Genomic DNA, 26057 nt, shown 5'->3' with positions numbered 1-26057 from the left:
TGTAGGGTCTTTTTTTTGGTTTTACCTACATTTTATCAGGTACTTTTATCAAGTATTTACCTACTTGTCTTAGTTGACAGGAAAAAGGAAACTGAGGAATCATGCTTGTACTCATTGAACCTGTGTGAAAGATAAGAATCAGTTTGTATTCTGAAGAGAGTACGGCTTTTGCTCTCTGTTGAAGTAAGAAGACTTCTGCAACTTGATCTTGACTTTGCAGTTTAACCATAGGTTGATTTTAATGTCTCTTCTTTCAGTCAGTAAAGATGAAGGGCATTGGGAACATCTTAAAGTTCCCTAAGAGGTTTTGTTTTTGAGAAAATTGCACTCTTTCTCCATTCCACTGACAATACTCATTCAAGTCATGATTTCAACTGCTGCCACTTTTGAAATAAAAATGTTAAAGGAAGTCAGATATATGTAAGTATGCCTTGCCATGTAGAGCTTTTGTGTGTTTATGAAGTTACAATTGGAAACTGCATTTATAAATTGCATCACGTCACTGAGCTGGCTGTTTGTGAAGACTGCTGTACAGCAGTGCCCCAAACCTCTGCAATTCACTGTCACAGAGTACATCTATCAGCTTGGTGAATTGACTCAAACATTCTCTGTTTTTATGCGTAAGGTCAGCAGTTGTCCTCATTTTAAAAGGAGGTCAGGAAGGTCCTATTTTAAAATGGCACACTAGCTTAGAAGTAGGTTTTCAGTAACACAATACTCTCTGATTATTTGTTTATTTATTTATTTTTTAACATTTCAAGTGTTTGATAACGTACTGTGTTTCAGGAGGCAGAATTGGGTTTTCTGGAACAGGAATACAGAGAGCTTACCAGTGCTAGAATTGGCGAGGCTCTGTCTTTCAAGGCTAGTTTCATAGACAGCAAATCCACTGTATATCGAGGCAGGTATTTATCACTGTCTGTTGGCTTTTATACAGCCAGGTTGCTCAGTTACATGAGGATTTGGATGAAGGTGAGAAAGGGAAGATAGGGTTTGCAGAAGTTGCACAGTTTCTGGAGATTCAGGTACTGTGTATGACAACTGCACGTGGCCCATCTTCCAAGCAAGCAAGCAGGGACAGATGGGTCAGTGGGACAGATAAGCTAAGGATGCTCTTCCCATGTACTCGCTGCTCTGTCACTGCTGGGGAAGGCAGCTTGGGCCCAGGAAAGGGCTCCCTGTTTCTGTTTGGTTGTTACCACTGGGTTTTGTTTTTAGCATGTTGGTTTTCTTTGGGAGTAGGTGTTGGTTTTGTTTTGTTGTTGTTTTTTAAAGGATATGTGCCATCCTTTAAAGTCAAAACAATAGCTTGATTATGGCATGATTTTTGAGATGTTAAAATTCCCTTTGAAAAAACTCCTGTGATCTTTTGTTCCCTTAGGAATCTCAACAGTCCAGTTTTGGCACTGGAGAACAGAGTAAGTACATTAAACTTCCTTTCCTATGTGCAGTGTTTTTGTTACAACTGAGTATTCTTAGTACCCCTTAAGAAGTCAGGCCATTAGATCATGAGACCTCTCCAGGCTGGTAATGGAATGGGTTGCACGTAAAAATTGTCCGTATTTTCTCAAGACTTATGAAATAAACACTTGATTTTATTTGTGGCTTCTTGCTGAGAACTGGAAAGTTAATAACTGTTGTGTAACTCACTCATAACTTCTAGAAAAGGGGAAAAAAATAAAATTGTTTCTTTAAATTGTTGTTATTTTTTTAATTCTCGAAAAATAGGCTTCCTTGGTTGATATGATTGAAAATAGCTGAGTGTGAAAACACCCACAGAGAAAACCCCTGGGTATGCTGGAAAGCAACGAAGTTCATATTTTAATAGAAAAAGCACAATGCATTTTCTTCCTTTTTCTTGTCCACTTTCGCATTATGGATATGAAAATTGAAGAGAACTGCTCAAGAATTGTTAATATTCTTGAGTGTATTATCCCAGAATGTATTTCCAAAGTCTAGACAAATGCACCTTTTATTCCTATTTGACTGTGTCTTCATTTTGAATATTACTGAAATGAAGCATTTAACCAGGTAACATATCTGGCAAAAATGAATTAGATTTGTGCTGTTGCCTTCCAACAGTCTTACCAGTCCCTGTCAAAGTGATTAAACAGATTAAATAGTAAAAGCGGAATGGTTTATTCTTAGGTATTCACAAGCAGCTTAATCTAAACTCCTAATACAGTGGGGAATTAAGGAAACAAATTAAAACTTAATTCCATAAGGCTAGCCAATAGGTTACATTCTGGAAACAGCTGATCTTCAGGTATGTCATCAGGGAGGCCAAATAGATAAAAACACAGAACCATTTCTCAGCTCCATTTTCAGTTTTCTGTGACACTTCCAACAACCTCAGATATTGTTTCTGTTGTGCTATGTTTAGTAATTTACTAGAACTAAAGAACAGGGAAGGAAAAAGAAGACAAACCAAAAAGCAGATTATATCACAGTGTTCTAACTGTAGGGTTTGGTTTATGAGTTTGCTTTTTGGATTTAAAGACTTTTCATTCACTAAAGAGCTGCGTAGGAATGCTGAAACAGATTAAAAACTTGATTTAATTGATCTCCTCAGCATGTAGAGGGTAATAGAATAATTTTCATGGGAGGGTTTGGGCTCTAAGGTCCCTTAGATGCCATCCAGTTCCAAGCTTCCCCCCAGACCAAGCTGCCCAGGTCCCACCCAGCCTGGCTTCAGGGATGGAGCACCCACAGCTCTCTGGCAGCAGTGCCAGGGCTTCCCCACACTCTGACTAAAGAATTTCTTCCTAATATCTAAGCTAGACCTATCCTCTTTTACTTCAGGATTGTCACTTGTATCCTACCTTGATAGAAGCAGAAGTTTTTCACACCTTCAGAAACATATTAAGTGTGTGTTGGTTTAGACAGCAACGATTTAAAAAAGCCTTCTAGATTTTCTTGATTAAGGTCATTGCTTCTCTTGGCAGTCTGTCTCTGCTCCTCTCTCACTTGGTCAATGTGTGAGAGGCTGCACCTGACGTCAGCTGGTCCCTCTTTCTCCTGTTCACTCCGCCATTCTTGAGTTTGTTTGGCTAAGCCTGTTTAGTTCTGTCCACTTTGCAGTGACTGTTTTGCTGTCTGTGTTCAAAAGAGTACAGCGTTATTTCTTTTTCCTTCTAGAACGATATAATCCTTCATCAAAAACATCCAATGGCCATCAATCCAAATCGTAAGTAGCAGTTGAGAAAACATTTCTCACGTAACAGTCAACTTTTAAAAGATTCTGAAAGTAGCTGTTTCTTTACCAGAATGTGTCAGTTCTTGCACACTCTTTGTCATGCTTTACACTTAACTGACAGGAGAGGGAAAAAAAAGTTGATTTCAACCTATTTTCAGGAACAATAGGGCAAATAATGGCACACCGGTGTAACAGGTGCGCTGTGCCTTCCTTCCATCCCCCTGCTTTCTTCTCAGCTGTAGGATACTGAGCAGGAGTTTGGCCCTAGGAATTGGCTGGTGAGCTGGAAGTGTATCAGTGTGTGAGAATGGGCAGCATGGGACAGGATTTACTAAACGTGCATTGCTAAGCTGTCAGCTGGAAGCAGCTTGTTGCAGTTGCACAAATAGGATGAGGAACTGTTCTGTTATTAGAGGAGACAGTAAATTAAGTTTGAGATCTAGTTAAGTTTGTACGAGTAGTTACTCATTCTCTTAAGTGACTGACAGGCATTTTTATTAGTTGCGTACACAGACCTAACATTATGCTTCATTAATCAGACATCAGAAAGAAAAAATAAAAAAGCAGCAGGAAGAATCTAACTGTCTTCTGCCCTATTCATACCTGAAAATTGATTACATTCTGTTTAAATACAATTTTCAAACAAAAAATGCCCATTCCACCTGATGGAATGTTTACTGAAAGCAACTGCAGATTCTGAAGGTATTCTAAATTAGTATTTGCTGTGATGCAGTTACGAAATGAAGTTTAGTTTTTCTGTTTACATTTTTAGTATTAATAAGATTAAAAAACAAATCATCTGTGAGAAAGAAATGGGAAATAATTGAAGAGTGGCTTGTTCATTTATTTATTTATTATAGACTATGTCAGTTCCTTAAAACATGAGGTTTCAGATGTTTATACACAGCCACTTCAATAAGTGGTAGCAGTAGGGGTTCATCATTTGGCTTTTCTTTTGTTATAGCAGTGTAGTCCTCTATGAAAGGGCTGTGCTGGTTCCAGAATGGGAGGGTGTAGGAAGGTGCAAGAACTGGAGTTAGCACTTCACATTAGTTAAAGTGAGGTGCATGGGAAGAGGGGTGAGGAGATGTTTGCTGTGTCAATAGAATTTCCGATAAAGCGATTGTGCTCTGTTAAGAAAGCGTTAAAAAGTGAGATAAATGCATCTTTTGATAAGGGTAGCAGCTGAAAATAGATGTCTAAGTAGATTCTCGAGGTTGCTGTTTCTTTTCAGATTATAAGTAGAACAGCTGTACTGTGAAATTGGGAAGTATTCTAATCCTTTCTTATCTTCTTTCTCCAGATGTGAATCGAACCAGACAGAGTAAGACGTTTTATTTTTGTAACGAAGGTGTTTTTAAATAAGCACAAATACCCCACTATGTTTTCTTTGTGTTCCTGTACTTTCAGTGTCATGAAATAGTATGTGTATGTATGACTACCCTAAATAGGAGCAATTATACCTTTGAAGAATAGTAGAAAATTTATGATGTCGAACAGTTGGGATTTTGCCACTAGACATGAAGCAATCACATTTCTTAATTCAATGGGAAACAGTATTCTTGTCCGTGGTGTGTAAGAGGTTGAACGCAGATGTTTTAGCTCCACCTGCATTAGTAAAACGTGTCAGAATTCCTTTCTAAACTTTAAAGAACGAACAAAGGAATCAAAGCACTACAGCCCGTAGTTTTCTTTAAAGAATGACTTAACTTGCCATTCTTAGACATTAAATGTTTTAAATGGTAACTTGTGGATTTCACCCACACACCCAGCTCTGTAGCATAAACAGTAACTTGTTGGAATATAGAAGAGTGCTTTGAATGTAATTAAATTACATGGAAAAACTTGTCTCACTTTCTCCCTTTTACTTACTTAGTATGTTGAAAGATGACTTAAAACTTAGCAGTAGCGAAGACAGCGATGGAGAGCAGGTATGTTCACAAGATACCAAAGATTCAGTAGAATAAACCAAGTGTATTGATGGTTTGTTACATCAGCAATGTTCAGTAGTCCAACAGCAAACTGAACAGCTGAAGGAGAATTTGCAATTGAGGTACGAAAAACAATTAGCAAGTTTTCAAACAAACTTCAGGTACTCTAAAATGCAAATGTGAGGAAAATGATCTGGTTTTGTGAGAACAGTACTTTTTTTTTTTACCTAGGGACTCATGCTTTGATGATTTCAAATGGGCTTTCTCTAAATGTGGAATGGAAACAGAGTCAGTTTCCTAACACACACAATGGGCTGCCACCTAAGGGAGAGCCCCTCATGTTCTGTGCTGGCTAAAGAGTGCATGGCACACAGATGTCCATGCAGCAACTGTTCAAGATAAGAGCTGCTGTGTGTGTCTTTTACTCCCAGGTTGTTTCTGTAACTATAAGTCTAGCAGCTCCTTTATTTTTATCGTATCTTTTGCTCCTTGGCAATATTAACTCTGTGCATCTCCAGCCAGAGATGGTGTTCAGCCTGCTGAATTAAACATACCTCTTGAGTCTGTGCTACCCAGCAGAAGTCCATGCTGCTTTTTTTGCTGTTCTCAGTTCCGCTGTTTGTTATTTTTTCACATGGAAAACTTGAAGATGGTGCATTTAGTTGTTTAATTACTGGGGCATGGAACATTTCTGGAATAGCACAGTAAAAATTTGTATCATCTGGTTCTAAAACATGGCATGGGGGAGTGGAGAAAATAGGAAATCTCAGAACTACTGTCAGAATATGGAGGGTTCTGAGATGACACGTTTGTGGTAAAAGCTTGGATAAAAGAACTGTGATTTATTTTTCCTTTTGTACAAGCCAAAGGCAGGCAAATTTAAACCTCTGTATTTCTGAATTAGAGCACTCTTCAGGCTAAGTATTTAGAATCTTTAAGACTTGATATCAATACTTTGCAATGTAATTGCATATGCTTCTAGAAGCCTCATGCTCTTCTTCTTAATTGCAGGACTGTGATAAAATAGTTCCAAGGAGCACACCTGGAAGGTAGGCATTCCTTTACTTTCTATGCTGCAATCCAATGGTAGTGATGTTTGGTCCAGTCAGCGCTTCTGGCTTGATCTCGTTTCTAAAATCAGTGTTAGTTGTTTGTCTTTGATTAGACCAGAAGGTGATTAGAGTTTAATCAGTGGCCAACACATATTCTGCAAATATTATACTGACAACATTGTGAAGGGGGGAGGGGAACAAGGTGAATTGTGCTCAGTTGAACTCTTTAGCAAATGTTAGTTAAAATATTACATTTTATTCTTCCTAATGGAAGAACTTCCAGGATGCCTTTGCACTGAGTAATGTTTGTTTATTTTTCTTCCTTTTTGTTTTCAGTAGTTCTGAACCTTCACAACATAACAGTGAAGGAGCAGATAATTCAAGGGATGACTCAAGCAGCCACAGTGGGTCTGAAAGCAGTTCAGGATCTGACTCTGAAAGTGAAAGCAGTTCCAGTGATAGTGAAGCTAATGAACCATCACAGAGTGCATCCCCTGAGGTAGGATTTGTCACGCATTTGGGCTGTCATCAGGCATTAATCCTGAGTTTTAAAAGCAGAAAAAAATGAACATGTTCTCGGTCTCTTTTTTTTTTTTAACAAAAACTTGTCAAGTGTAGAATTATTTCCACATATTTCCACATATTCTTTTGCTAAAGTACCTGTAATTTGACATGATAACTATATTTTCTATAAGCACACATTTGTTATTTGAGGTGATTTTTACCATAGTTATCTGTTGGAGTGCAGAAGACATGGGAACAGTAGCTTAAAAACCAGTAGCTTTTAGTCTGGAATGCCATGGCAGCAAGTGCTTCCTGTGGACTGCAGTTCTTCTGATTGAAGGAAAAAGCAGACCTGCTATCTGTAGTTATATGCATTTTTCATTAGTTACTGACCTCAGATGCTCGAGTGCACCGCTTGCTTTGGCTTGCAGCACAGTAGGGCTGCAGAAAAGATGGAAGCCACGTGAAACACTGTATCTAACAGTGCTTTATTGAAATTTGTTTTTAGCCGGAGCCACCGCCAACAAACAAGTGGCAACTGGATAACTGGTTGAACAAAGTTAATTCACATAAAGTGTCACCAGCTTCTTCTGTGGACAGCAACATCCCATCCTCACAAGGCTACAAAAAAGAGGGACGGGATCAGGGAACAGGAAGTGGGTACGCTGATCAAAGCGGATCCAAGGACTCGATTTCTTCAACACCAGGGCGAGATTCCAAACCCACCCAAAAGGGCTCAGAGAGCAGTCGTGGCGCACAGAAATCACCTGCCCAGAGTGACAGCTCAACACAGAGGAGGACCGTGGGTAAAAAGCAGCCCAAGAAAGCAGAAAAGACATCTGTTGAAGAGCCTAGAGGAGGTCTTAAAATAGAAAGTGAAACCCCAGTAGACATGGCAACAAACATACCTTCAAACAGGCATAAGGTAGCCACTAAAGGTTCCAGAAAACCTAATATAAAGAAAGAGCCCAAATCTTCCCCTCGGCCTACAACAGAGAAAAAGAAATACAAGGCTTCAAGCAAATCTGCCCAGAAATCCAGGGAATTCATAGAAACAGATACCTCATCCTCTGATTCAGATGAAAATGAAAGCCTGCCTCCTTCATCACAAACACCCAAATACTCCGAGAGCAATAGGACTCCTGTTAAATCTTCCATGGAGGAGGATGACAGCTTTTTTCGGCAAAGAATGTTCTCTCCTATGGAAGAGAAAGAGCTTCTTTCACCACTCAGCGATCCTGATGAAAGGTACCCACTTATTGTGAAGTTGGTACCTTCACAAAATGGATACCTGAGCCTCTTATCAAGAATACCAGGGAAGCCTTACAAGGATGCTGATGTGCCCAAAGTGGAAAAGAAAAATGTGCCAGAGAAGCATGCAAGAGAATCTCAGAAGCAGCCTTCTGATAAGAGTTCCACAAAAGGCAAAAGGAAACATAAACAGGTAACAGTATCGTAAATAAAATCTTGCCTGTTATCTTAGCCTTTTAGTATCTTGCTAAAGGGGTTAAGCATATGGCCCAGTAACCAATGTCATACCTCACTGCAGTGGCTCAGTAATTTAGGAGATTACTTTGCCTACCTATTCTATGTAGAATAAATTGATCCTTCCTGTGCCGTTGTAATAGGGAATATTGGAGTTTTCATTCATGAAAGGCAGAGGGTTGTACCTTTAGATGTGTTAGCACTGTAGCTTGCATTCCTGGAGGTAGCACAGATTGTGTATCCTCTTAAACTCTTCAACTTTAGGATTAGGTTTATATAAAAATCTGGTCTTCGACATCTCTTACAGACTCCATGGGTTTTACAGTTCCTGGCATTCATAAGACACCTGTGTTTGACTCCCCAGCATAAAATCTGATTTCGTACCAAAGCCTTTGGCAGATTTTTGTTATTTCATAGTGATATGCGTGTTATAAAATGAACAACTTGAGACTGCCACTTTTTAAATATATGATACAAGGTAGTTGCTTCAGGGGATGTTTCTGTAGCCTGTACAGGTATTATTCTGTACGCTGCAAGACGCCCACTGAATTAAATCCGTTAAATGTGAAAAATTACTGTCTTCGTGAAGCTGTAAATGTAGACATTTATCTGGATGTGTTTCTTGTTTGCTGTATTCAGAATGAGGATGAAAACAGAGCCAGTGAAAGCAAGAAAACAAAACTAGAAGAAAAAGCTCCATCAGGACACAAGACTTCTAGCAGTAGGGAGTGAGTATCTTGCCTGTCTTTTCAGCACTGAAGGCTCAGAGTGATCAAGGAGAAGACTGATGCCTGTATCCATCTCTCCCTTACCTTCTTCTCCTTCCTCCACAACAAAATGTCTCCTTACTAATCAGTGGGTAATATTTCATGGTTTCTGATTCTTCAGTTTGAAGTTTCCATTAGTTGTTGGTGGAAATTCATATCCATAACTGAAAATATTGACTAGGTAAACCCTACTATGAAGGGTTCACCTTTTTCAGATCAAACAACAGACAGCTGGTATAATTATATCATGGAAAAAAAATTCTCTACAGCGAATATTTGTTGAATTACTGATGTGTGAGAAGCTGCAGCTTCTGGCTACAGATGCTAGAAGTCTTTCTGAGTTAAATGCCTTCTTTGTTTCTGTTAAGAAATGTAGAAAAAATGGATGCTCGTCTGTCATGTTTTTTTTCCTTTAGTCCTGATATTTTGTTTTGTTGCTGGTGTGATTTTCTGAAGGGCACTTGGTTAAATGCAACAAGATGGTTTTTCAAAAACTTCATGTAAATAGTTATTTTGTGTACTGTTCTCTGTGAAAAGGGATGCCAGAATTAGCAACTGGAATCCTCAGCAGCCAAGGTAAGACTGTACCAAAAGGCCAATGGCTTCTAGAGAACAGTTATCTGGGCCATCTTTTTTCTGAGCTGTTAGGCTGACTTGTCTGCAATAGACAGACTGGCGCTAACGCTGGCATTCATTTCTAACATTACAAGTGTTTAGGGTGTTTTTAAGAACTGTTGAGGGATGTGGTTTTATGGTTAGAACTTGCCTTCTGCGTTATCAGGTCAGAACAGATAAAGTGATGAAAACTAGTTTAATCAGGCTTCGTAACGTTTAGTTACTGTGGTGATAATTTGCTTCCTCTGAATCTGCATTGCTATGTTTAACATTAAAAATCTTGTTTTATTATTTTTTTTTTGGGGGGGGGGAAGGGAGAGGGAAAAGGCTTAAATGGGGGAAGGGTGTGGAGAGAAAAAAAGAAGTGATGCTGGATTTTTGTTTTATTTCTATTTTGAAAAGTAAAAAACAAAACTGAATGTATTCATTTTGTCCAGGTCTTTAAAACCAAGTGCTGTTAAAGAGAAGGATTTACTGCCATCTCCTGCTGCCCCAGTCCTTCAGAGGGATTCCAAACAAGAGCACGGGTCCCGGAAGAGGACAGCCAGTCAGTCATCATCCTTGAAGTCCAGCAGCAATGTTAGTAAGGACAGCAGCAGTGGCAGTAAAAGCTGCTCATCTTCTAAACAGAGGAAGATAGAGGGAAAAGGTTCTGGCAGTGCTAAAGAAACAAAGGTAAAGGGCTTGTTCTGTGAATGCCTTGAACTTATTTCTTGGCTTTGCATTTTGACGTGCAGTGTCATCTAAATAATTTGCAGTTGTTGAAATGTAATTAGTTTCAGATTTGCCTTGTTTCATACCATGGTGCTTAGACTCTAAATTGGAAAATAACTTAGGAGAGATTGTCGAATGCTAATGTTTATTCCTACCAAATATTTATGTTAATTACTAAAGTGCATTTAGTCATCTTTTGATGACAGATGCTGCGTATTTGCTGTTTAATTTGTTAATGAGAAATATCACTACAGATCTGCTCACACTGAATGAATAATGAGGTTACTCTTATGTCGCTGGAGCAAGTACAGATCTTGTCCTCGTTTTAAGGAGAACAGGAGCTGGGTCCGTGCACAGCACAAAGCTGTGGCTCTCATTTTTCACCCTAGGATTCTAGAAAGGTTCATCTGATTCCAGATCAGGATGGTACAGAGCTCTCTGTGGTTAGAGTAGAGAAAACACTGTGGAAAAGGTGATGCAGAAAGTGTTTTTTAAGCAACTTAGATTAAGAACATATGTAGTTGAAGGGTTTCAAAAACATTATAAGATGATGATAGTGTAAGGTCATGATATGTAATGTGCTTTTTCATTAGTATATAAATGTGTATTACTGGACAGGAGTAAACTTGTGAGCACATCTGGGTATCTTCATAGAGTAATTTCTGTTGTATAACCAGATTTGAGTGTAATATGTTCAAGTTGGAGGGATTTCACCTTTATCTTTGGGATTCCAAATGTACCATTTCTCCTTGATTGCTCTGAAGTGTTCAGGAAGGGTAATTGATTTGGGGAGGAGTGAAGCAGCAAATTGCCATCGGCAGTGGCAGAAAGTAGCTTAGTCATTAGGGTGGAGTCCATGCAATATTTAAACTGGGAGACCTGCTGGATTAATTTACATGCCATTACTGTGAAATTTTAGAAACCTGGGAAGGTTGTGTGCATCGGTGTCTGCACTTACAGGAAGCCTGTAGATAGCAGATTTGCATCATAGACTGCTGCTCTGGCCTTTCCTTATTCATCAGCATAGAACTGTCCCTAAACCAGCTGTTAACTTGTTTGATGTTTTTCTTTTCATACTTTGGAAATGCTGCATTTCCCTGCATGTTTTGGTGGTGTTTTATGTTACACTGGTAGTTAGGGCATTGCTGTGCAAGTGCAGTGCCTCACAACTTTGAGATCCTTCTAATTAGCAAGGATCTGATAAAGGCAGGTTATTAAATACTCTGTGTAATTGGCCTTTGGTCACGATGACTCCAAAGAACTGAAAGCACACTGAAGCTGGGAAATTGCCTTATGCTGTTGATCTAGTGAGAAGAGATTCACTTAGAATTCACAAGATGTTTTGATGTCCCTTCTTTAGCCTGAAGTGTCACATTGAGCCATGTAAAATTAAGGGGAGAAAGGGCAGCATGTTGTGAAGACAGCTGTTATTTCTCCTTGAAGTTGGTGTTTCTGAAATACTAATCTTTTCTACCCAGAGACATTCAGTAGTTTATTGTTGAAAGACATGAGAAGTCATAGAAGTATATATAGCCTCTTTGTTCAGAGTGGAAAATCATGATTTAGCAATAAGGGAGATCTCCTAGTGTAGTAGGGCTCAGCTTAATTATAGCCTCTGTGTCATCCCCTGTGCCAGCATGAGATGAAAGCCTCAGGGAAACTGTGTTATTGTATGGTGAATGGCAGCTAAAGCAGCTACTAAACTGAACTTACTGCTTACAGAGTGTGAAATCATGGGAAAAATGCGTACAGTAAATTCCTCTTTGTCTTTGAGAATATAAAAATAAAAAAAAGTCTTGACATGATTCGGTGACCATTTTCCTTTCAGGAGAAGATTCTGAACAATTCATCAAACTGCCCTCCTGTTTCTGCTCCATCTACAGAGAGCTCAAAGTCCAGAAGAGCAAAACTTGTTTTTGATGACAGGTAAGAAAAGCAGAGGGTGCCTTTCCCTTTTTGGGGGTGCTAATCTTGCAGCACAGTGAGCTCTTCTGTGGAGAAGGGTTGTCCTGTTTGCTTCACAAAAGATGCTGAATACTAGTTCATGCTCTGGAGATCTGCATGCTGTTCTGCAGCAACGTGCTTCTCTGCCTGCTTTGTGCACCAAATATTTGGCAGATGGTGCACTCCTTGAGGAGAAACTCTAGTCTGCCCTGTGTGTTCCTGCAGAGCGTGGATGGACCAAACAGTAGATCTAAACAGTCCAGGGTTGTCCTGTTTTTAAGTGTTGATGTATCCATCACACACTTTCAGGATATCACTGCTGCCTGTTCTCTTTTAACAGAGTCTGCTTTGCCCATGGTGAGCAGTTGTTGTCTTTGGTAGCAAAGAGGAGCCTTCATTTTTTGAACCCAAATGGGATTGTGATGCAGTACCTCCTGTTATTGTAACTTGAGTTAGAGGGGGATGAAGTGAAAGCTGTAACATTAACAAACTTTTGTCATAAAAGGAAGTACAGAGTAGGTGGTCTGACTCCTTAAATGTGTCTTCTATTGTAGGACTTACTCAGCTGATCATTATTTACAGGAAGCAAAGAAGTTAAAACATAATGCAGATGCATTGGTAAGCAAATCTACAATGTTTATCCAGTATTTGCACATTATGCTGGGGTTTGTTTACTGCTTGTGCTGTGTTGCTGCCTGTCTGTACTAGAACTTTCTGGTATTTCCTCTCAATATTTTCCTTATTTTTTTTTATCCAATCTTCTCAGTCTGACAGGTTTGAGAAGGCTGTGTACTACCTAGATGCAGTGGTGTCATTCATTGAGTGTGGGAATGCATTTGAGAAAAATGCTCAGGAATCCAAGTCCCCGTTCACTATGTATTCAGAAACTGTGGAATTAATCAAGTAAGCGCTGTAAAGCACACACAGAACTCAGATGGTTGGGGAAGAGGGCTGGAAATCAAAGCTTCTGCATTTTACTCATGTTCTGCCACTAACTTTTGGAGTCCCTTGCTCTGCACTAAGAACGGATCACTAGCCACTTTGTTCCAGTTACTGAAGCTTCAAGTGTGTTCTTGAGGGCTGAGATCCTTTATTCCAAAGTTTGTGATGTCTTAACAATTTGTGACACGTGCAGAGCGGAACTATTCCAATTATTGCCTAGCCACGTTCTGTTTAGGGTCTGAGGGAAAGACTTGAAACAGTGAAGGAGTTGAAAGTTGAATTTCATAAGAACTTGGTGGCTGATAAATGATTGTATAATGTTTCATTTACTTGATAGTTTTCTTGTTGGTGATTTGTTTATAGGTACACTATGAAACTGAAGAATTACTTGGCACCAGATGCTACGGCTGCAGACAAAAGGCTAGCAGTGCTTTGGTACGTGTATCCTGAACTTTATATTACACACTGATTAATTACACACACAGATTTCAGTCTGTGAAATGCTGTCTTACACTGAGTTTTCAGGTGTTTTGAACCAAATAGGAGTTTTCTGTTTGACTGTTCAGTACCATTGATGCTATAGATCGATTACTGTAAGGGCTTGTTAACAACAGCAAAGTCTTTCAGCTATTAAGAAAATGACTGACTGACTTCAACTTTGACTTCCATAATGTTCAGTCAGTTACTGCTTTTATTTTAGAACGCGATGTCATTGGTAACTTGTCGCATGCAATGGAATTGTTAATATGGCTAAAAATGATAGAGGTGCCTTTGTGAATTTCATTATCCTTAGTGTTTTGATAAAGTTACTGTTGATGAACTGAGCTCTTCATTTGCTCTCTTTGTAAATTATAGTGTTCCAAAATAACAGACTACTGTTGAGTTGGTTGCATGGTCAGCTGATGTTGGGCTGTGACCTAAATGCTTCGGGAAACTTTGAGATTACATTAACAAGCAAACTGTTGTCTGGTCTTGGCTTTAATTTTAGTAAAATAACATAATCAGAGCACACTGCTTTACTCATTTGAATGAATTTCCAGTTCTGTTTTGAAACTTTCTTGGAAAGGAAATTATCTATTGGATTTGGGAGGAGTAGCAGAAGGAGGGTTTGGGGTCTTTGCTGTGTGTTCACACAGTGATATGGCAAAACTTGAAATGGCTGTTAAGAATTGTCATTTGCCTTCTGGACTAATTAAATGGCTGCAGCAAGCAGTTGAACAAAGCTGACTGTGTCAGGTGGAAAAGGGAGGGGGGACTATAGCAGCATGCACCAGATTCAGTGTGTCCTGACATGAGAAAAAAGTGAAGGCTGTATCAGTAAAGTCACTGCAACCTAGTTTCAGCTTAAGGCACAAAACTGTTCTTTACTTTCTTGAGAAGTAAAGGTGGTGTGGGACTGTGTCTAGTTACAGTTTGACAGTTGGCTGTTTAGTGTTGGGAGAGAAAAGCTTTTAAAAACATGGGTACTCCATTTTTGACTTTTGGTATGTTGTGATAAGCTTGACTTTAACTGGAAATGTTTTGTTGTTCTGTCTTTGGTTAGTCTTCGGTGCCAATCTCTACTATACCTAAGGCTTTTCAAACTGAAAAAGGAAAGTGCATTGAAATATTCTAAAACTCTGACTGAACATCTGAAGGTAATTGGATATATATTTTCTTCAAATATTAAAAAACTAATCAAATTGAAGCTCTACATTACTTAAAATTCCTCTGCCTGGTATTCAGATTGCTGCACGTGAACTTCCAGTATGCCCTAATTTAGGAATGGACCTTGAAAGTACATTCAAGCTGAGCAGTTTAAAGCTGGGAGGATACAGCATGACTATGATGTCATCAACCCATTGGTCCTAATGATAGCTTCCTATTAATATTTTGGTGCAGCTTTTAGTAAATTTAGTTGGCTTCAAAGAGAATTTTAATTTTGTTGTTGATATAACAAAGTTAAAACTTTGCTGATTTGTGTCTTAGTCATCAGTGAAATGGATGCTTTTCCCAATTTTGAAAGTACTTTGATATTATTTAGGATATTTTGATATTATTATATGCTTAAAAGAAAAGCCATGAGAACTCATGTTCAGAAATGAGCAATTAAACAACCAGATAAAATATAATTAGCTGAGGTATAAACATACGTTTACTTTTTCCCAACAGAATTCCTATAATAATTCTCAAGCACCGTCACCTGCTATGGGAAGGTAAGTAGTAAAAGTTTACCTGTATTTCTATGTTTATAGCTCATTCTCCACATAAACTGTGAGTTTGAGGTGCTCAAAGAGCAGCTTTTACTTTCTTGAGCTTCTGTTGTTTTTGTTCTAATTTCTAATTGTTCTAAGGTCTAGATTTTGATCCCTTTGTTCAGGTAAGTGTTCTGATAAGAGGTTGAGAAATGTGCTGTACAGAGATATTCTCAGGCAACTCCTTGTTGGGAGGAATGAACAAAAAACTTCTCAGTGTGTCCTTAACACACAGGTCACTTGTCTCAGTGGTTTGTTGTTTTATGTAATGCTTTTGCTCTCAAAACAATAGCTTTATTAGTGCTGCAGTGATGCACTTGTAGCCCAGATGGCTACAAGTGCTTTCACAGTAAGCTCTTCCATGGTACAGCAGTTTACTTCTGTTCTTGAAACCTGACAACAGACTTTTTATAGATTACTCTATCAAAACAAAACAAAAACCAGAATTTTAGGAGGGCATTTCAGATATGCATCATGTTATTTGAAAATACAACAGCTGTATAATTGCCTTGCTTTAATTTTTTCATTATTACTATGTGAGGTTCAATTTATTTAAACAACAGATTTGATTGAAAGATGCTGCATGTTGATTTGGCTGTGAGGCTAAAATACAGGAGCTGGAGGAACATGAGAGGTTTTCAAAAGCTCACTTGTTTTAGGGCCAGTCCTGAGTTCTCAGTGTGTGAAGTAGGAGTGCCTTAGCATCCCATGGTCTGAGCTGTAGGAAGACATTTGCATGACCCACCTGACATATCTGTGTGCGTGTTTTACAATGTAATGTTTTCCTTTGGATAAGCAGCAAGCCTGTTGGTATGCCGTCTCCAGTCTCTCCAAAGCTGTCTCCAGGGAATTCAGGAAATTACTCCTCTGGGGCAGCCAACCCTTCAGGGAGTGGGTCTTCGGTGACGATCCCCCAGAGGATCCATCAGATGGCAGCCAGCTACGTCCAAGTTACATCCAACTTCGTCTATGCCACTGAAATTTGGGACCAAGCTGAACAGCTGTCTAAAGAACAGAAAGGTAAGGGTAGGCAAAGGCAAGTTGTAACCTAAGATGTATACATTGTGTTAAATTCTAACAGGTTTTCAGTTTTGGAGTTAACAGTGCATAATGATAAATAATTGGGTCCTTTGTAAAAGAAAGATGGAAAGTAATTCCTTCGGTGACAGCGATGCTCTGGGCTGGCTGTCCTGGTTGTCAGGTGGTGTTGGAGATCTAACATTTCCTACCAGCTATGCTTAAAATAAATAAAAAGTCTTGCATTTCCTGCAAGTTTTTCTCTTTAGGAAGTAGAACTTGGTGCATTTCCTTTTCTGAAATCCTGGAGTGAATATACACATTCGAGGGAGAAGGCCAAGAATGCTTTGTAACAGTTAGGCCGCAGTGTAATTATGCTTACCTTCTGCAAAACAGTAAAGAAATGGGCTTAGAAAGGATCTCTTTCTCTTTCTTCTGCCATCTTCAGCCATCTTTCATTTCTTTTGCCTTGATCTGCAATGTTTGTGCTGAGGTGGTGTTCTTTTAGGGAGAGCAATATTTCACTTACGGCAGCCAATGAGAACGACTGTGCCTAATTTGTGTTTCTGTTGTTTTAGAGTTCTTTGCCGAACTGGATAAAGCTATGGGCCCTCTGGTTTTTAACTCGAGCATCATGACAGACCTAGTGCGTTACACCCGTCAGGGACTACACTGGTTGCGCCTGGATGCCAAGTGATACTTCGAACTGAAGGAATGGAAAATTGAACACATTTTTCTCGCTGCCTCTGATTTATCTCCACAACACTGTGTCATGTCAATAAGGAAGGCTGCCATAACACATTGCTTAGTTGACACTAAAAACAAAGAATGCTTTCACATGTCTCCCATCTTGATTTGTGTTTTGTGTTTTAACCCAAAACGATCTTGTTAATGAACTCCTTCAGTATTCCCTTTTTAAGTTATTTAAATATTTTTAAATTTGCGACATATAAAGGTGTAGCTTGGCTAATCTATCATGGATGGATCAGTCATTGGAATTCCCGTCACAATACGTAAATAGTCGGTTTAAATCCTATTTATTTTAATTTTTTTAATTTTAATTTTGAAAAGCCCAGTTTTTGGGCAGTTTTTAGCTGTTTCTTCCCTAAATTTTACCCTTCCAAGTACTTAGGAAAAATTAAACATAGACACTTCATTTAAGTACTCCGTGAGCTTTGTTACTCTGTAATGTCTTGTGGTGGTAGAACCTGTAAAAGGAATTAGGATTGATAGGTTCTAACGTGTAGAAACACCATACTTTTCATGCCTAATGCCTATGATCAACTAATAAATGACAGCTAGAGTTTTATTATTGCAGAATTTGTACTAAATAGAAAAAATTCCAGATGTTCTTCTACGTATTAAAATACTTCATTTAAATGAATTTTAAAGAAATTTATATGGAAAAATATTTAGCTGGTTCTGACTTGGGTTGCTTTCAAGGCAGTTTCAAACCATTGGTTAACACTATAGCAAATCATGAAACAGTTTGCATTCAATGTAATATCAGAGTAATGGTGTAGGAATGAACTTCGGTCTGATAGGAAAGGCATATAGGAAAGGTTTCTGAAATGGACAATCTTGTGCTTTTTTTTTAATCTCTCTTCATTTAAAACGCATTTTGTTTGTCATTTTTTGACACTTGCAAAATCAGAAGTTTTGTGGTGAAAAAAACCAACAGTAGTTAAATTCCTACCAGAACTGCCATTTGCAACTTTCTCATTGACTGGAAAATCAGGAATCTTAAGTAGAGACGGAGGTCCATTTTTTTTTCTGCCTGAAAAAATGTCTGGTGGTTAATGGACACTACAGCATGACAGTGCAACAGCCATTGTGGGGTGGGGGAGCACACCTGCTATTACAGGGAAGTTGTCTAATCGTTTTGATGCAGAATGGATTTAAAACTTGTATTTACCCCATGTTAATGAAGGTCCCATTCGTGTTTGATGCATTTGATGGAGCAGAATATTCATTTGAGAGGGAAGCGAGTTGGTGTAACAGAAACAGTTTGTGGAGTTGCAGTCGACTGCTCTCAAAACCAAAGTACCTTTCCACATGAGGTGCTTGTCTGAGTCAAAGGTTTAAAATGCTACTGCTTTCAGTATTGCTTAGTGCCCCTAACATGTCTGGTGTGCCTTATGCCTTACTTTTAGATGAAGATTTTATGAACTGTTTACAAGATGTTTTACAGCAGGACCAGGTGTACTGTATGCAGTGGTCTTCTGCAGTACTTGGGTAAAATTCCATTTCTTTTTCAAAAGTACCAGTGTCTGTCATGCAAACTGACTTCTCATTGCAGTGGTCTTCTAAAGAGTCAAGCTCTGAATACTTTAGAGTGCGATTGTGGAATGCTGCTTTGTTTTATCTCCCATTTAACCCTTAGTTCTGTACCAGAGATGAACGTGCACGTTCAGGAAAAAATATTGCACTAAAGTTTTGTGTCGTCGTGGTTAAGTGCCAAAATCATGGCAACCTTGAAAGAAGGAATAGAATTCTACGCTACTTAGTACTGCAGTATGTCCTATGGGCTTTAAGAGTTTAGAAGTTTTGAAATGAGTAACCTACTAAAAGGTAGCTGCATATTCGTAGAGCTTCCTTTGTGTTCCAGCGTGTTTTGTACTTCCAGAAGAGCTTTGCTACATACGAACCAACATGTGTTTGGTTAGCGGACCTGTGACTTTTCCCGTTAGAGCTGAATCACTGATCAGGTCTGTTGGTTGGAGCATCCTTTTTATTAAATCACTGTGCAAGATCGCATTCTTTTCGTGTTTGCTGTTAGAGACAAAACTCTGTACCCTCAGACTCTGCATCCTGGTTAATAGGACACTGTCAACTAATTTTTCCTTTAATACTCTAAAGTGCCTAGCACTCTTTTGACGCTATATAAAAAATACCTTTCTAGGAGTTGCATTCATAGTTGTTTTTTTTTTCTGTAGTGCTGCACCGGCCGGTGCGGCTGCTTCCAGCTTGCTCCTTTGTGCACCGTGACCATGACTGTAAGCAGGAATGGTCTCATCTCTGGGAATTTATTTTCTCTTTTTATTTCCTTAGAGTCCCACAAATACCTTTTGGTGTTACACGCAGTTGTCTCTTACAAAAATGTTTTGCTTGTCCCCAGGTCAATGGGTCTTTGGGTAACTGAAAGACTTCTTACATTGTGTTAAAATGTGGACCTGAAATGGCTGACAGAATCCGTCACAGGGAAACATTCCCTGGAGTGCTGCCCAGGTTTTCTGTCTGTATGGGAGATACACAGTGGTCTTGTTATTTGAAAAATGCCTTACTCATCTGTGGCTATTTCAATCAGAGACACTTAAATTTCACGCTTCCAAAAGCATACCTGATTTGGGCTTTACCATTGTTTCTAAGACAGAAGTTGTGTACTTTGTCAGATTTCATAGCAATTAAAAAAATGCAAATACTGAATATGCTTCCATCCCGGTGCCACGATGCAGACTAACAGTCCAACTCTGTCCTTTTGTTAACCTCTACACAACAGCAGTGGAAATGCAGACAGCGTCAGCACTAAGGCAGGCTGCGCTGGTGGCTGAGGAGGGGATCCCTCACTCCCAGCTTCCTCAACGATTCCCTAGATGATTGGATCTTAAGCACATATCAACACTGAGATCTTAATTCCCTTACCGAACGTGGTCCCAGTTGGTGAATCTTAAAAATGGCTTAATCAGACTAGGCTTGCTCAGATATCACTATTATTTGGATTTGCTGTGAAACTTGCAGGTTCCTAGATGGTAAGGTGCAACCATTTATACTTATAAACAAATCTTCAGGACACCAGAGTAAAACAGCCCGATACTTTTATTTTGATTTGAAACTATTAGCCATAAAGTAGAGCGTGTGAATGGCTCTTCTTGGCTTTTGATGGCAGTATGCAATTTGTATTGTATGTGTCTTTTAATATATATGTATATATATATGAAATCAGTCTGTCCAAAGTATATGTTATACTTGTTTTTAGATTATGGTGCAACTGACTATATTGATATATTATTTATTGAGTGCTGAGTCACTATCTTACTGGTAATAAATCTTGGTTATTATACAGGAGTGCAATGTATATTCCTTTAGATTGCTGAGGCTTGATTGCTGTGATAACAAAGGAAAAGAAGAAGAAAAAAAAAAGCCCTGAAATGTATTTATGAATGGCCCCAACATACAGAGTCAGTACTTTATGGGAATGATGTGCTTGCCCGGGGCAAGTAAAATAAAGCCGTAGGCAGATAATGATGTAGTTTTCCAGAATGGGAAACTATTGGAAAAAGAGACTACCTTTGCTGTATTTAATATTTCAGTTACCTAACAGATATTTACTGTCACCGCAGCGTTTATGTTAAGGGCCTGAGCAAGTCAAGTTTGAATTACCCATTGGGGAGTAAGCAACTTCCAAATTTCTAGATTTCTGACAAAAATTTTGGTCAGGGTTTAAATTATTCCATCTAATGAAACAGTGTTATGGAAACCTGTATGTTAATGCTGGATATCTTGAAGTGTGAAGACTAGCCAAAGCTTTTGGTGGCCAACTCAGACAAATACAGAGCTGTTCCAGGAGGCAAATCTCCACAGTGTGAAAGTTACCTAAAAGCAATCAATCAAGCAATCAGGGAATCGTGATGTATGTCAAACTCCATTACTTTTCAAGGAATTGGTTTCTGATGCCATGATGCCATTTGAAAGCAGCGGTATTGGGGGTGGGGGGAGGCAGGGAAGGAGGGCTTCGCGATGTAATAAGTACATTTTTCTCTCAATACGAGCTCTGGTCGTTGCTAGATCAGCTATCGACAGCATTAGTTCTTTGCTCTCTGCCGATCTCAGCTGAGTTTCAATCGAATACACTATACTGAACAATTTGAAACGCTGTGTTACAGCGTTAGGGTTTATATAGGCCATCTTTATGTAAAAGTTTTAATTTCATCTGGAAACTTAATGGAAACGTACCTACTCCTGTCATACCTCTCTGCGTTTGCTATTGGAGCTGATACGGGCAAATTGGAATGCAGTGTTCCCCGACTTGGTTTTTATATGCAGCCCGGGGAATCGGCGCTGTTGGGTGCACAGTACTTCTGCAGCGCTTCTTTTCGGCTGCACTGATGTTACACATCTGAAAACTCAACTCTAAGGACCAGGCGTGACTTTTGCAAGTTCCTGACATTTGTATCTGGTCCCCCTTTTAAATTGTTTTAAGAAATTTTGTATATGGAGGATAAAGTGCTTATATATTTATTAAAAATCCTTTATCTTAATTGAAATTATTATTTGATGAAGAAGGGTTTTTTGGGGGGAGGGTTTGTGGGTGAGGGAAGGTAACTTTTCACCTGTCTCTTATAAATGAAGCCCTTGTGAATCATACAGAAAGGTACTGCTAGTAACTAATGGGATGTCTCTGTTTCACACTTTGTACATGACGAGTCCATGTGTTACGTTTTGTTTCTATGGGAATATTTAGGCGTCCGTCTTCAACCAAAACCTAAAGAAACACACCAACTGTGATTTTATTTGTTGCAATACATTTGAAATTTCAAAGGGTACTTTGGGGCTCAAATTAGGATTTCTAAGTCAGTATGTGCATTTCACGTAATAAAGCTGTTAATGGTGAGCAAAGTATTATATACTAACTAGATTTTTTCCACATCTGTATAGTATATTCTATGTATTTTGTGGTATTGAGATTATAGAAAGTTTAGTGTCTGAAACATGCGTTTAATGTGTATTTTTAAACAAATTTATGGCAATTAAAATATTTGGAGAAAAGGGTATCACATTTCAATTTGTAAAGATCTTTTTAACTACTGTGTCATTAAAATGCTTTGTACAATACAAAACTGTAACTGGAGAAACTAAGTTTAATAAATATCAAATAGATTTTCTGTATTAAACTTCAAAGTGGTCCTGTCTGTTGAAAGGGCTGCGTGCTCCCTGCTGCTGTATTTTTAAGCAGAGGTTTCTTTTTTGACCCCAGCACTCTGCATAACAAGGGAAGATACCGTCCAGTATGTGAGGTATGTTGAAATAATGGGATTATTCAGACGGGGAGGTCAGCTTGGGACGTAGGCAATTTTGATTAGAAATAATTTAAAAGTAAATACTTCTTCCAGTTATCACCAGATATATTTAGTATATTGAATCTGCTAGCACTATTATTATCAGTTTGTTTGCTCTCTCTTCTAACAGGCTTTTATTTGAAGTCTGGCTAAGAGTTCAGCTATTGAGACTGAAATGAGACAGAAGCGTGATCAACTTTACACACTTGCCAGGTTGAACGATAAATGTCTAAAGTCCACTGTGAATTATCACTTCTGCTTGAAGTGCCTGATGTGCCGTCAGCAGACACTGTGGTCACAGGATGCAAGGAAAAACCCAGGTAGTTTGCGGAATATAAACTTTTAATACGCACCTTAAAATAAATATATATATATGAACAATTACAAACAAAACAAACATGAGATGCAGAGTCCTTTTATTGAGCTTGGCCATCCTCAGTGCGTGCTGCAGAGGTACAACCCCGGTGAGCGAATGCTCTCCATCTTTTTGAAGTCCTTTTACCAGTTCCTGTGGCAGGAAAGTCGAATGTACTTGTTGCTGATTTGCTGTCGTAGCTTCTGAGTGGTCAATAAATACGTCACAAGTAGAGCTGAGCTGTGGCAGCAGTAACAGCAGTGGGTGTTCTTAGAGGCAGGTCACTCGGAGGCAGTTCTAAGGAAGCAGCGGTTCTTCCTGGAGGACAAAACATCATCAGGCACTGACAGCTCAGACTGGCGGCCATGTAGGGCTTACACAAGTCTATCCAGCCCTAGCGGTGCTCATCTTACTCAGCCATTGCAGCGGTGCTGCTGTTATCTCGCTGACTTAATTCAGTTTGACTTTATTCGTTTTACATTCTTTGCTTCTCATGGTAACTGCAAAGAACAGCTTACCCAGGTCTGACCCAGTAGTCAGATAGTGGCGTACAATTTACCCATAAGAGACACCTTTCTGTCTATTTATCTTCCTGTAGCTGCTGTTACAGTTCATCCATACTAGTTGGTAGAACCAAAAGAAGCATTTCAAATGCATGCAAAAGAGGAGCCTGACTACCATTTCCTGTAGCATTTGCATCTAGATGATGTATATGTTCTGCTCTTCTTCCATTTGCTTTCTGGCAGTACAGTAGGTGCCACAGAATCAGCTTTCAGTCACCAAGTAACTTCAACATCACTTTTTATATGGATTTGGACAATTTACTCATACTTCGTGTGCATGGCAACTGAGGAATTTTTGCTTTAGTATTTTAGCTCTTCAAAATGAGAGCTGAACTAGTCCCTTTTAATTAATATATGCTTTAAAGTGAATTATTTTGGCCTTAAGGATTAATTTTTAAGGCCTCAGTACCTAAATTCAGTCTCGAACTCTGTGTTCTTTTTTCTCTTTCTAAGATGACTTTTCTGGGGTTGCACTGCAATGGCTCAGGCCTGTCATCAAGGGCACTTGGACTCTGTTCTGTTTGTACTGCCAACAGAAGAGGTCTCAATCTATTGCTCCATCCTTATTCCTGGCATCTTTTTCTTTTATGCACAGAGTTAATCTCATATCTTAATTGATTGAGAAGAAGTAGGAACTTCCTCCACATAACACAGTATCAAACGTCTCCAAGGCATGATGTTGATTAGGGTTAGTACCTGCATAGCATTGTAATGCATTCACTGTTATCCCTACATGAGGCTCCAACGGGTCTCAGTGAGACTCCTCTCCAGAAAGGTGTCATCCGCTTCTGTCTCTGGAGGGGCTGTGGTTGGTGCAGGGAAGCAGAGTGTGCCTGGAACAGAGCAGCCAACTGTCAGCAACATGCAGCAGCAGTGGGCAGAGGGTCATTTTGATGCTCAGGTCAATCATCTTAAGCATTACTAAGTGAAGGACTTTAAATCTTCCTTGTTTTCAGACATTGCTCTCTTAAAGCATAATTGTTTGTATCCGAGTCCTAAAGAAATAGTTATTAAAAATCAGCATTTTAGTTACTTTGGGAGGGAAGGCACAATTACTCTGAAAAGTAACTGAGCAAGTGACCCATCTTCACTAGGCAGACACTCTGCTTCTTTGGGATGCTGAGTCCCCCAAAAGAGCTCTACCCACACTGCTGACTCCTGCCAGTTCCTCTCGTTCATGCGCGTCTTTGCTGTCTGACGTCTGAACTAGCACTTCAAACAGTAATCTGTGCTTACCTGACTGAGCAGCAGTGAGAAGAATAAAAGGAATGCCATGCTTTTCCAACAGTGCATCTTCACAGGATGAGCTGCCACTTCAACTGTAGGAGCAGCTGTGGGTGGAGGAGGTTGGAAGAGCCCCGAATAGAACTTCCCAAGCTACAGCCAGATTTTTATAGACTTCATTCTCTTATCGTTGCATCAGCTGTCAGTCATTACAGGAACAAAGTTCATTTAGGAGCAAGAGGGAATTACAAAGTTAGCATCTACTGAAGCGATCTGGTTCAAGGCCTATCTATCTAGCTAATGATTTACTCTCCTTCCACTTGTACTTTGTCTGGTCAGCTTACCAGATTTGCCAACTGTTCTTTCTTTAACACCTATCTAGCATGTTACCAGAACTCCCTTGTGTGCCTGCAAGTAAAAGTGTGGGTGGCCAACAGTCTCATGGTGAAGATCAAAAAGCCATAACCTTATTTGACTTCTGTGACATTCACAGCATGCACAGCTCTGAGTTTGCCAGCTGGGAGGTAAATACTGCTCTCCTGAGAGTATTTTGAGCAGAGAATCAAACTTTCGACTCTGCTTCTCATTCTTGGTGTGTGAAAGAATCACAAGCAAATAATTTAACCTTTATTCCCACAAAGCAGTACTTGAGAATCAGATATAATATTTTCCATGTGGGGTTTGGAATGTCAAAATAATGTTATTACTTGGTAGGTAAATCACAGATCTGTCCTTTCAAGGATCCTCATGTGCAGTTAATCTCTAGATAGCTAAGCAAAATAGTAGAAGGGATGGCTGCAAGGATTTTATGGAGGTGAGTTGCTCTATGTAGCAAGACTGGTTTATGGAGATGAATGCTCTCTGCTGTACTCTGCCTCTGTATCTCATAGTCTACCTCACGATTCATCTTCTGAAAGGTGCCTACAAAACTCCCACTGATGTGGACAGGCAGACTGTAATTAAGGGAAATCTTAAACTCTTCTGTGGTGATAGAAGATTGCCAACAGCCCAGAGAAAATAATGTTTAAAAAGCACTACATACTGCTTCCCATTTCTTCCAAAATATCAAAGTTGAAACATGCTTCCCCCACTTGTCTCCCACTGAGACAAGTAGGAGTAGGTGTGTGTCTAAGATTACTACTCTGTAAATGCACCTTGTCACTATTTACTCCTTTTTGGCTGTGATGCTTCATGCACCCAGCTACCACGTATGTCCAGGTTTGCTGTATCTGTCAAGGAAATGACTTTTTTCAGTTGCAGAGTAGCAGAACACCAGTATAGCTGTGTCAAGCTCTGCACGTAGATTTGGAAGCAGTCTGTTTAAAAACAAATATTTCAGGTACTGTACAAAATAATTGTGCTTCAGCTACATTATAAATCCAAATGTGAATGCAGTAGGCTACAGTTTTCTGTGATTGCCCAATATGGAGGCATAAGTGCCAGCGTGGAAGGCAAGTT

General features: G+C 39.3%; 2 protein-coding genes across 2 annotated transcripts; one reads left to right on the top strand and one right to left on the bottom strand.

The window, feature by feature from the left end:
* Positions 1 to 1381: 1381 nt before the first annotated feature.
* LOC146755925 (AF4/FMR2 family member 4-like) lies at positions 1382 to 19158 on the top strand. Its single transcript, XM_085525046.1, has 17 exons — positions 1382 to 1418; positions 3139 to 3187; positions 4500 to 4520; positions 5073 to 5127; positions 6139 to 6176; positions 6516 to 6678; positions 7192 to 8127; positions 8808 to 8896; positions 9988 to 10225; positions 12093 to 12190; positions 12763 to 12826; positions 12975 to 13111; positions 13514 to 13585; positions 14694 to 14787; positions 15302 to 15345; positions 16184 to 16404; positions 16980 to 19158. The coding sequence occupies exons 4-17, from the start codon at positions 5074 to 5076 to the stop codon at positions 17096 to 17098; spliced, it is 2367 nt and encodes a 788-aa protein (XP_085381172.1). The 5' UTR covers positions 1382 to 1418; positions 3139 to 3187; positions 4500 to 4520; position 5073; the 3' UTR covers positions 17099 to 19158.
* A 3698-nt stretch (positions 19159 to 22856) lies between these two features.
* On the bottom strand, positions 22857 to 24762 carry LOC146755924 (liver-expressed antimicrobial peptide 2-like). Its single transcript, XM_085525076.1, has 3 exons — positions 24612 to 24762; positions 24072 to 24208; positions 22857 to 23130 (listed from the first exon to the last, which is right to left on the bottom strand). The coding sequence occupies exons 1-3, from the start codon at positions 24666 to 24668 to the stop codon at positions 23094 to 23096; spliced, it is 231 nt and encodes a 76-aa protein (XP_085381202.1). The 5' UTR covers positions 24669 to 24762; the 3' UTR covers positions 22857 to 23093.
* Between the last annotated feature and the right edge of the window lie 1295 nt (positions 24763 to 26057).

This window comes from Coturnix japonica, chromosome 29, assembly GCF_054131305.1.
Source record: "Coturnix japonica strain WE chromosome 29, WE-NBRP24, whole genome shotgun sequence".
Classification (NCBI taxonomy): domain Eukaryota; kingdom Metazoa; phylum Chordata; class Aves; order Galliformes; family Phasianidae; genus Coturnix; species Coturnix japonica.
Note: the sequence above shows the minus strand (reverse complement) of the source record. Positions and strands in the feature narration are given on the sequence as shown.

Coding starts and splice junctions, on each gene's coding strand:
- LOC146755924 (XM_085525076.1), bottom strand. CDS start 24,668: ATGCACTGTTGGAAAAGCATGGCATTCCTTTTATTCTTCTCACTGCTG. Junction 24,209..24,611: donor TCTCACTGCTGCTCAGTCAG/GTAAGCACAGAT, acceptor GCTCTGTTCCAG/GCACACTCTGCTTCCCTGCA. Junction 23,131..24,071: donor TGCATTACAATGCTATGCAG/GTACTAACCCTA, acceptor TTTGTCCTCCAG/GAAGAACCGCTGCTTCCTTA.
- LOC146755925 (XM_085525046.1), top strand. CDS start 5,074: ATGTTGAAAGATGACTTAAAACTTAGCAGTAGCGAAGACAGCGATGGA. Junction 6,177..6,515: donor CCAAGGAGCACACCTGGAAG/GTAGGCATTCCT, acceptor TTTTGTTTTCAG/TAGTTCTGAACCTTCACAAC. Junction 14,788..15,301: donor CTCTGACTGAACATCTGAAG/GTAATTGGATAT, acceptor TTTTCCCAACAG/AATTCCTATAATAATTCTCA.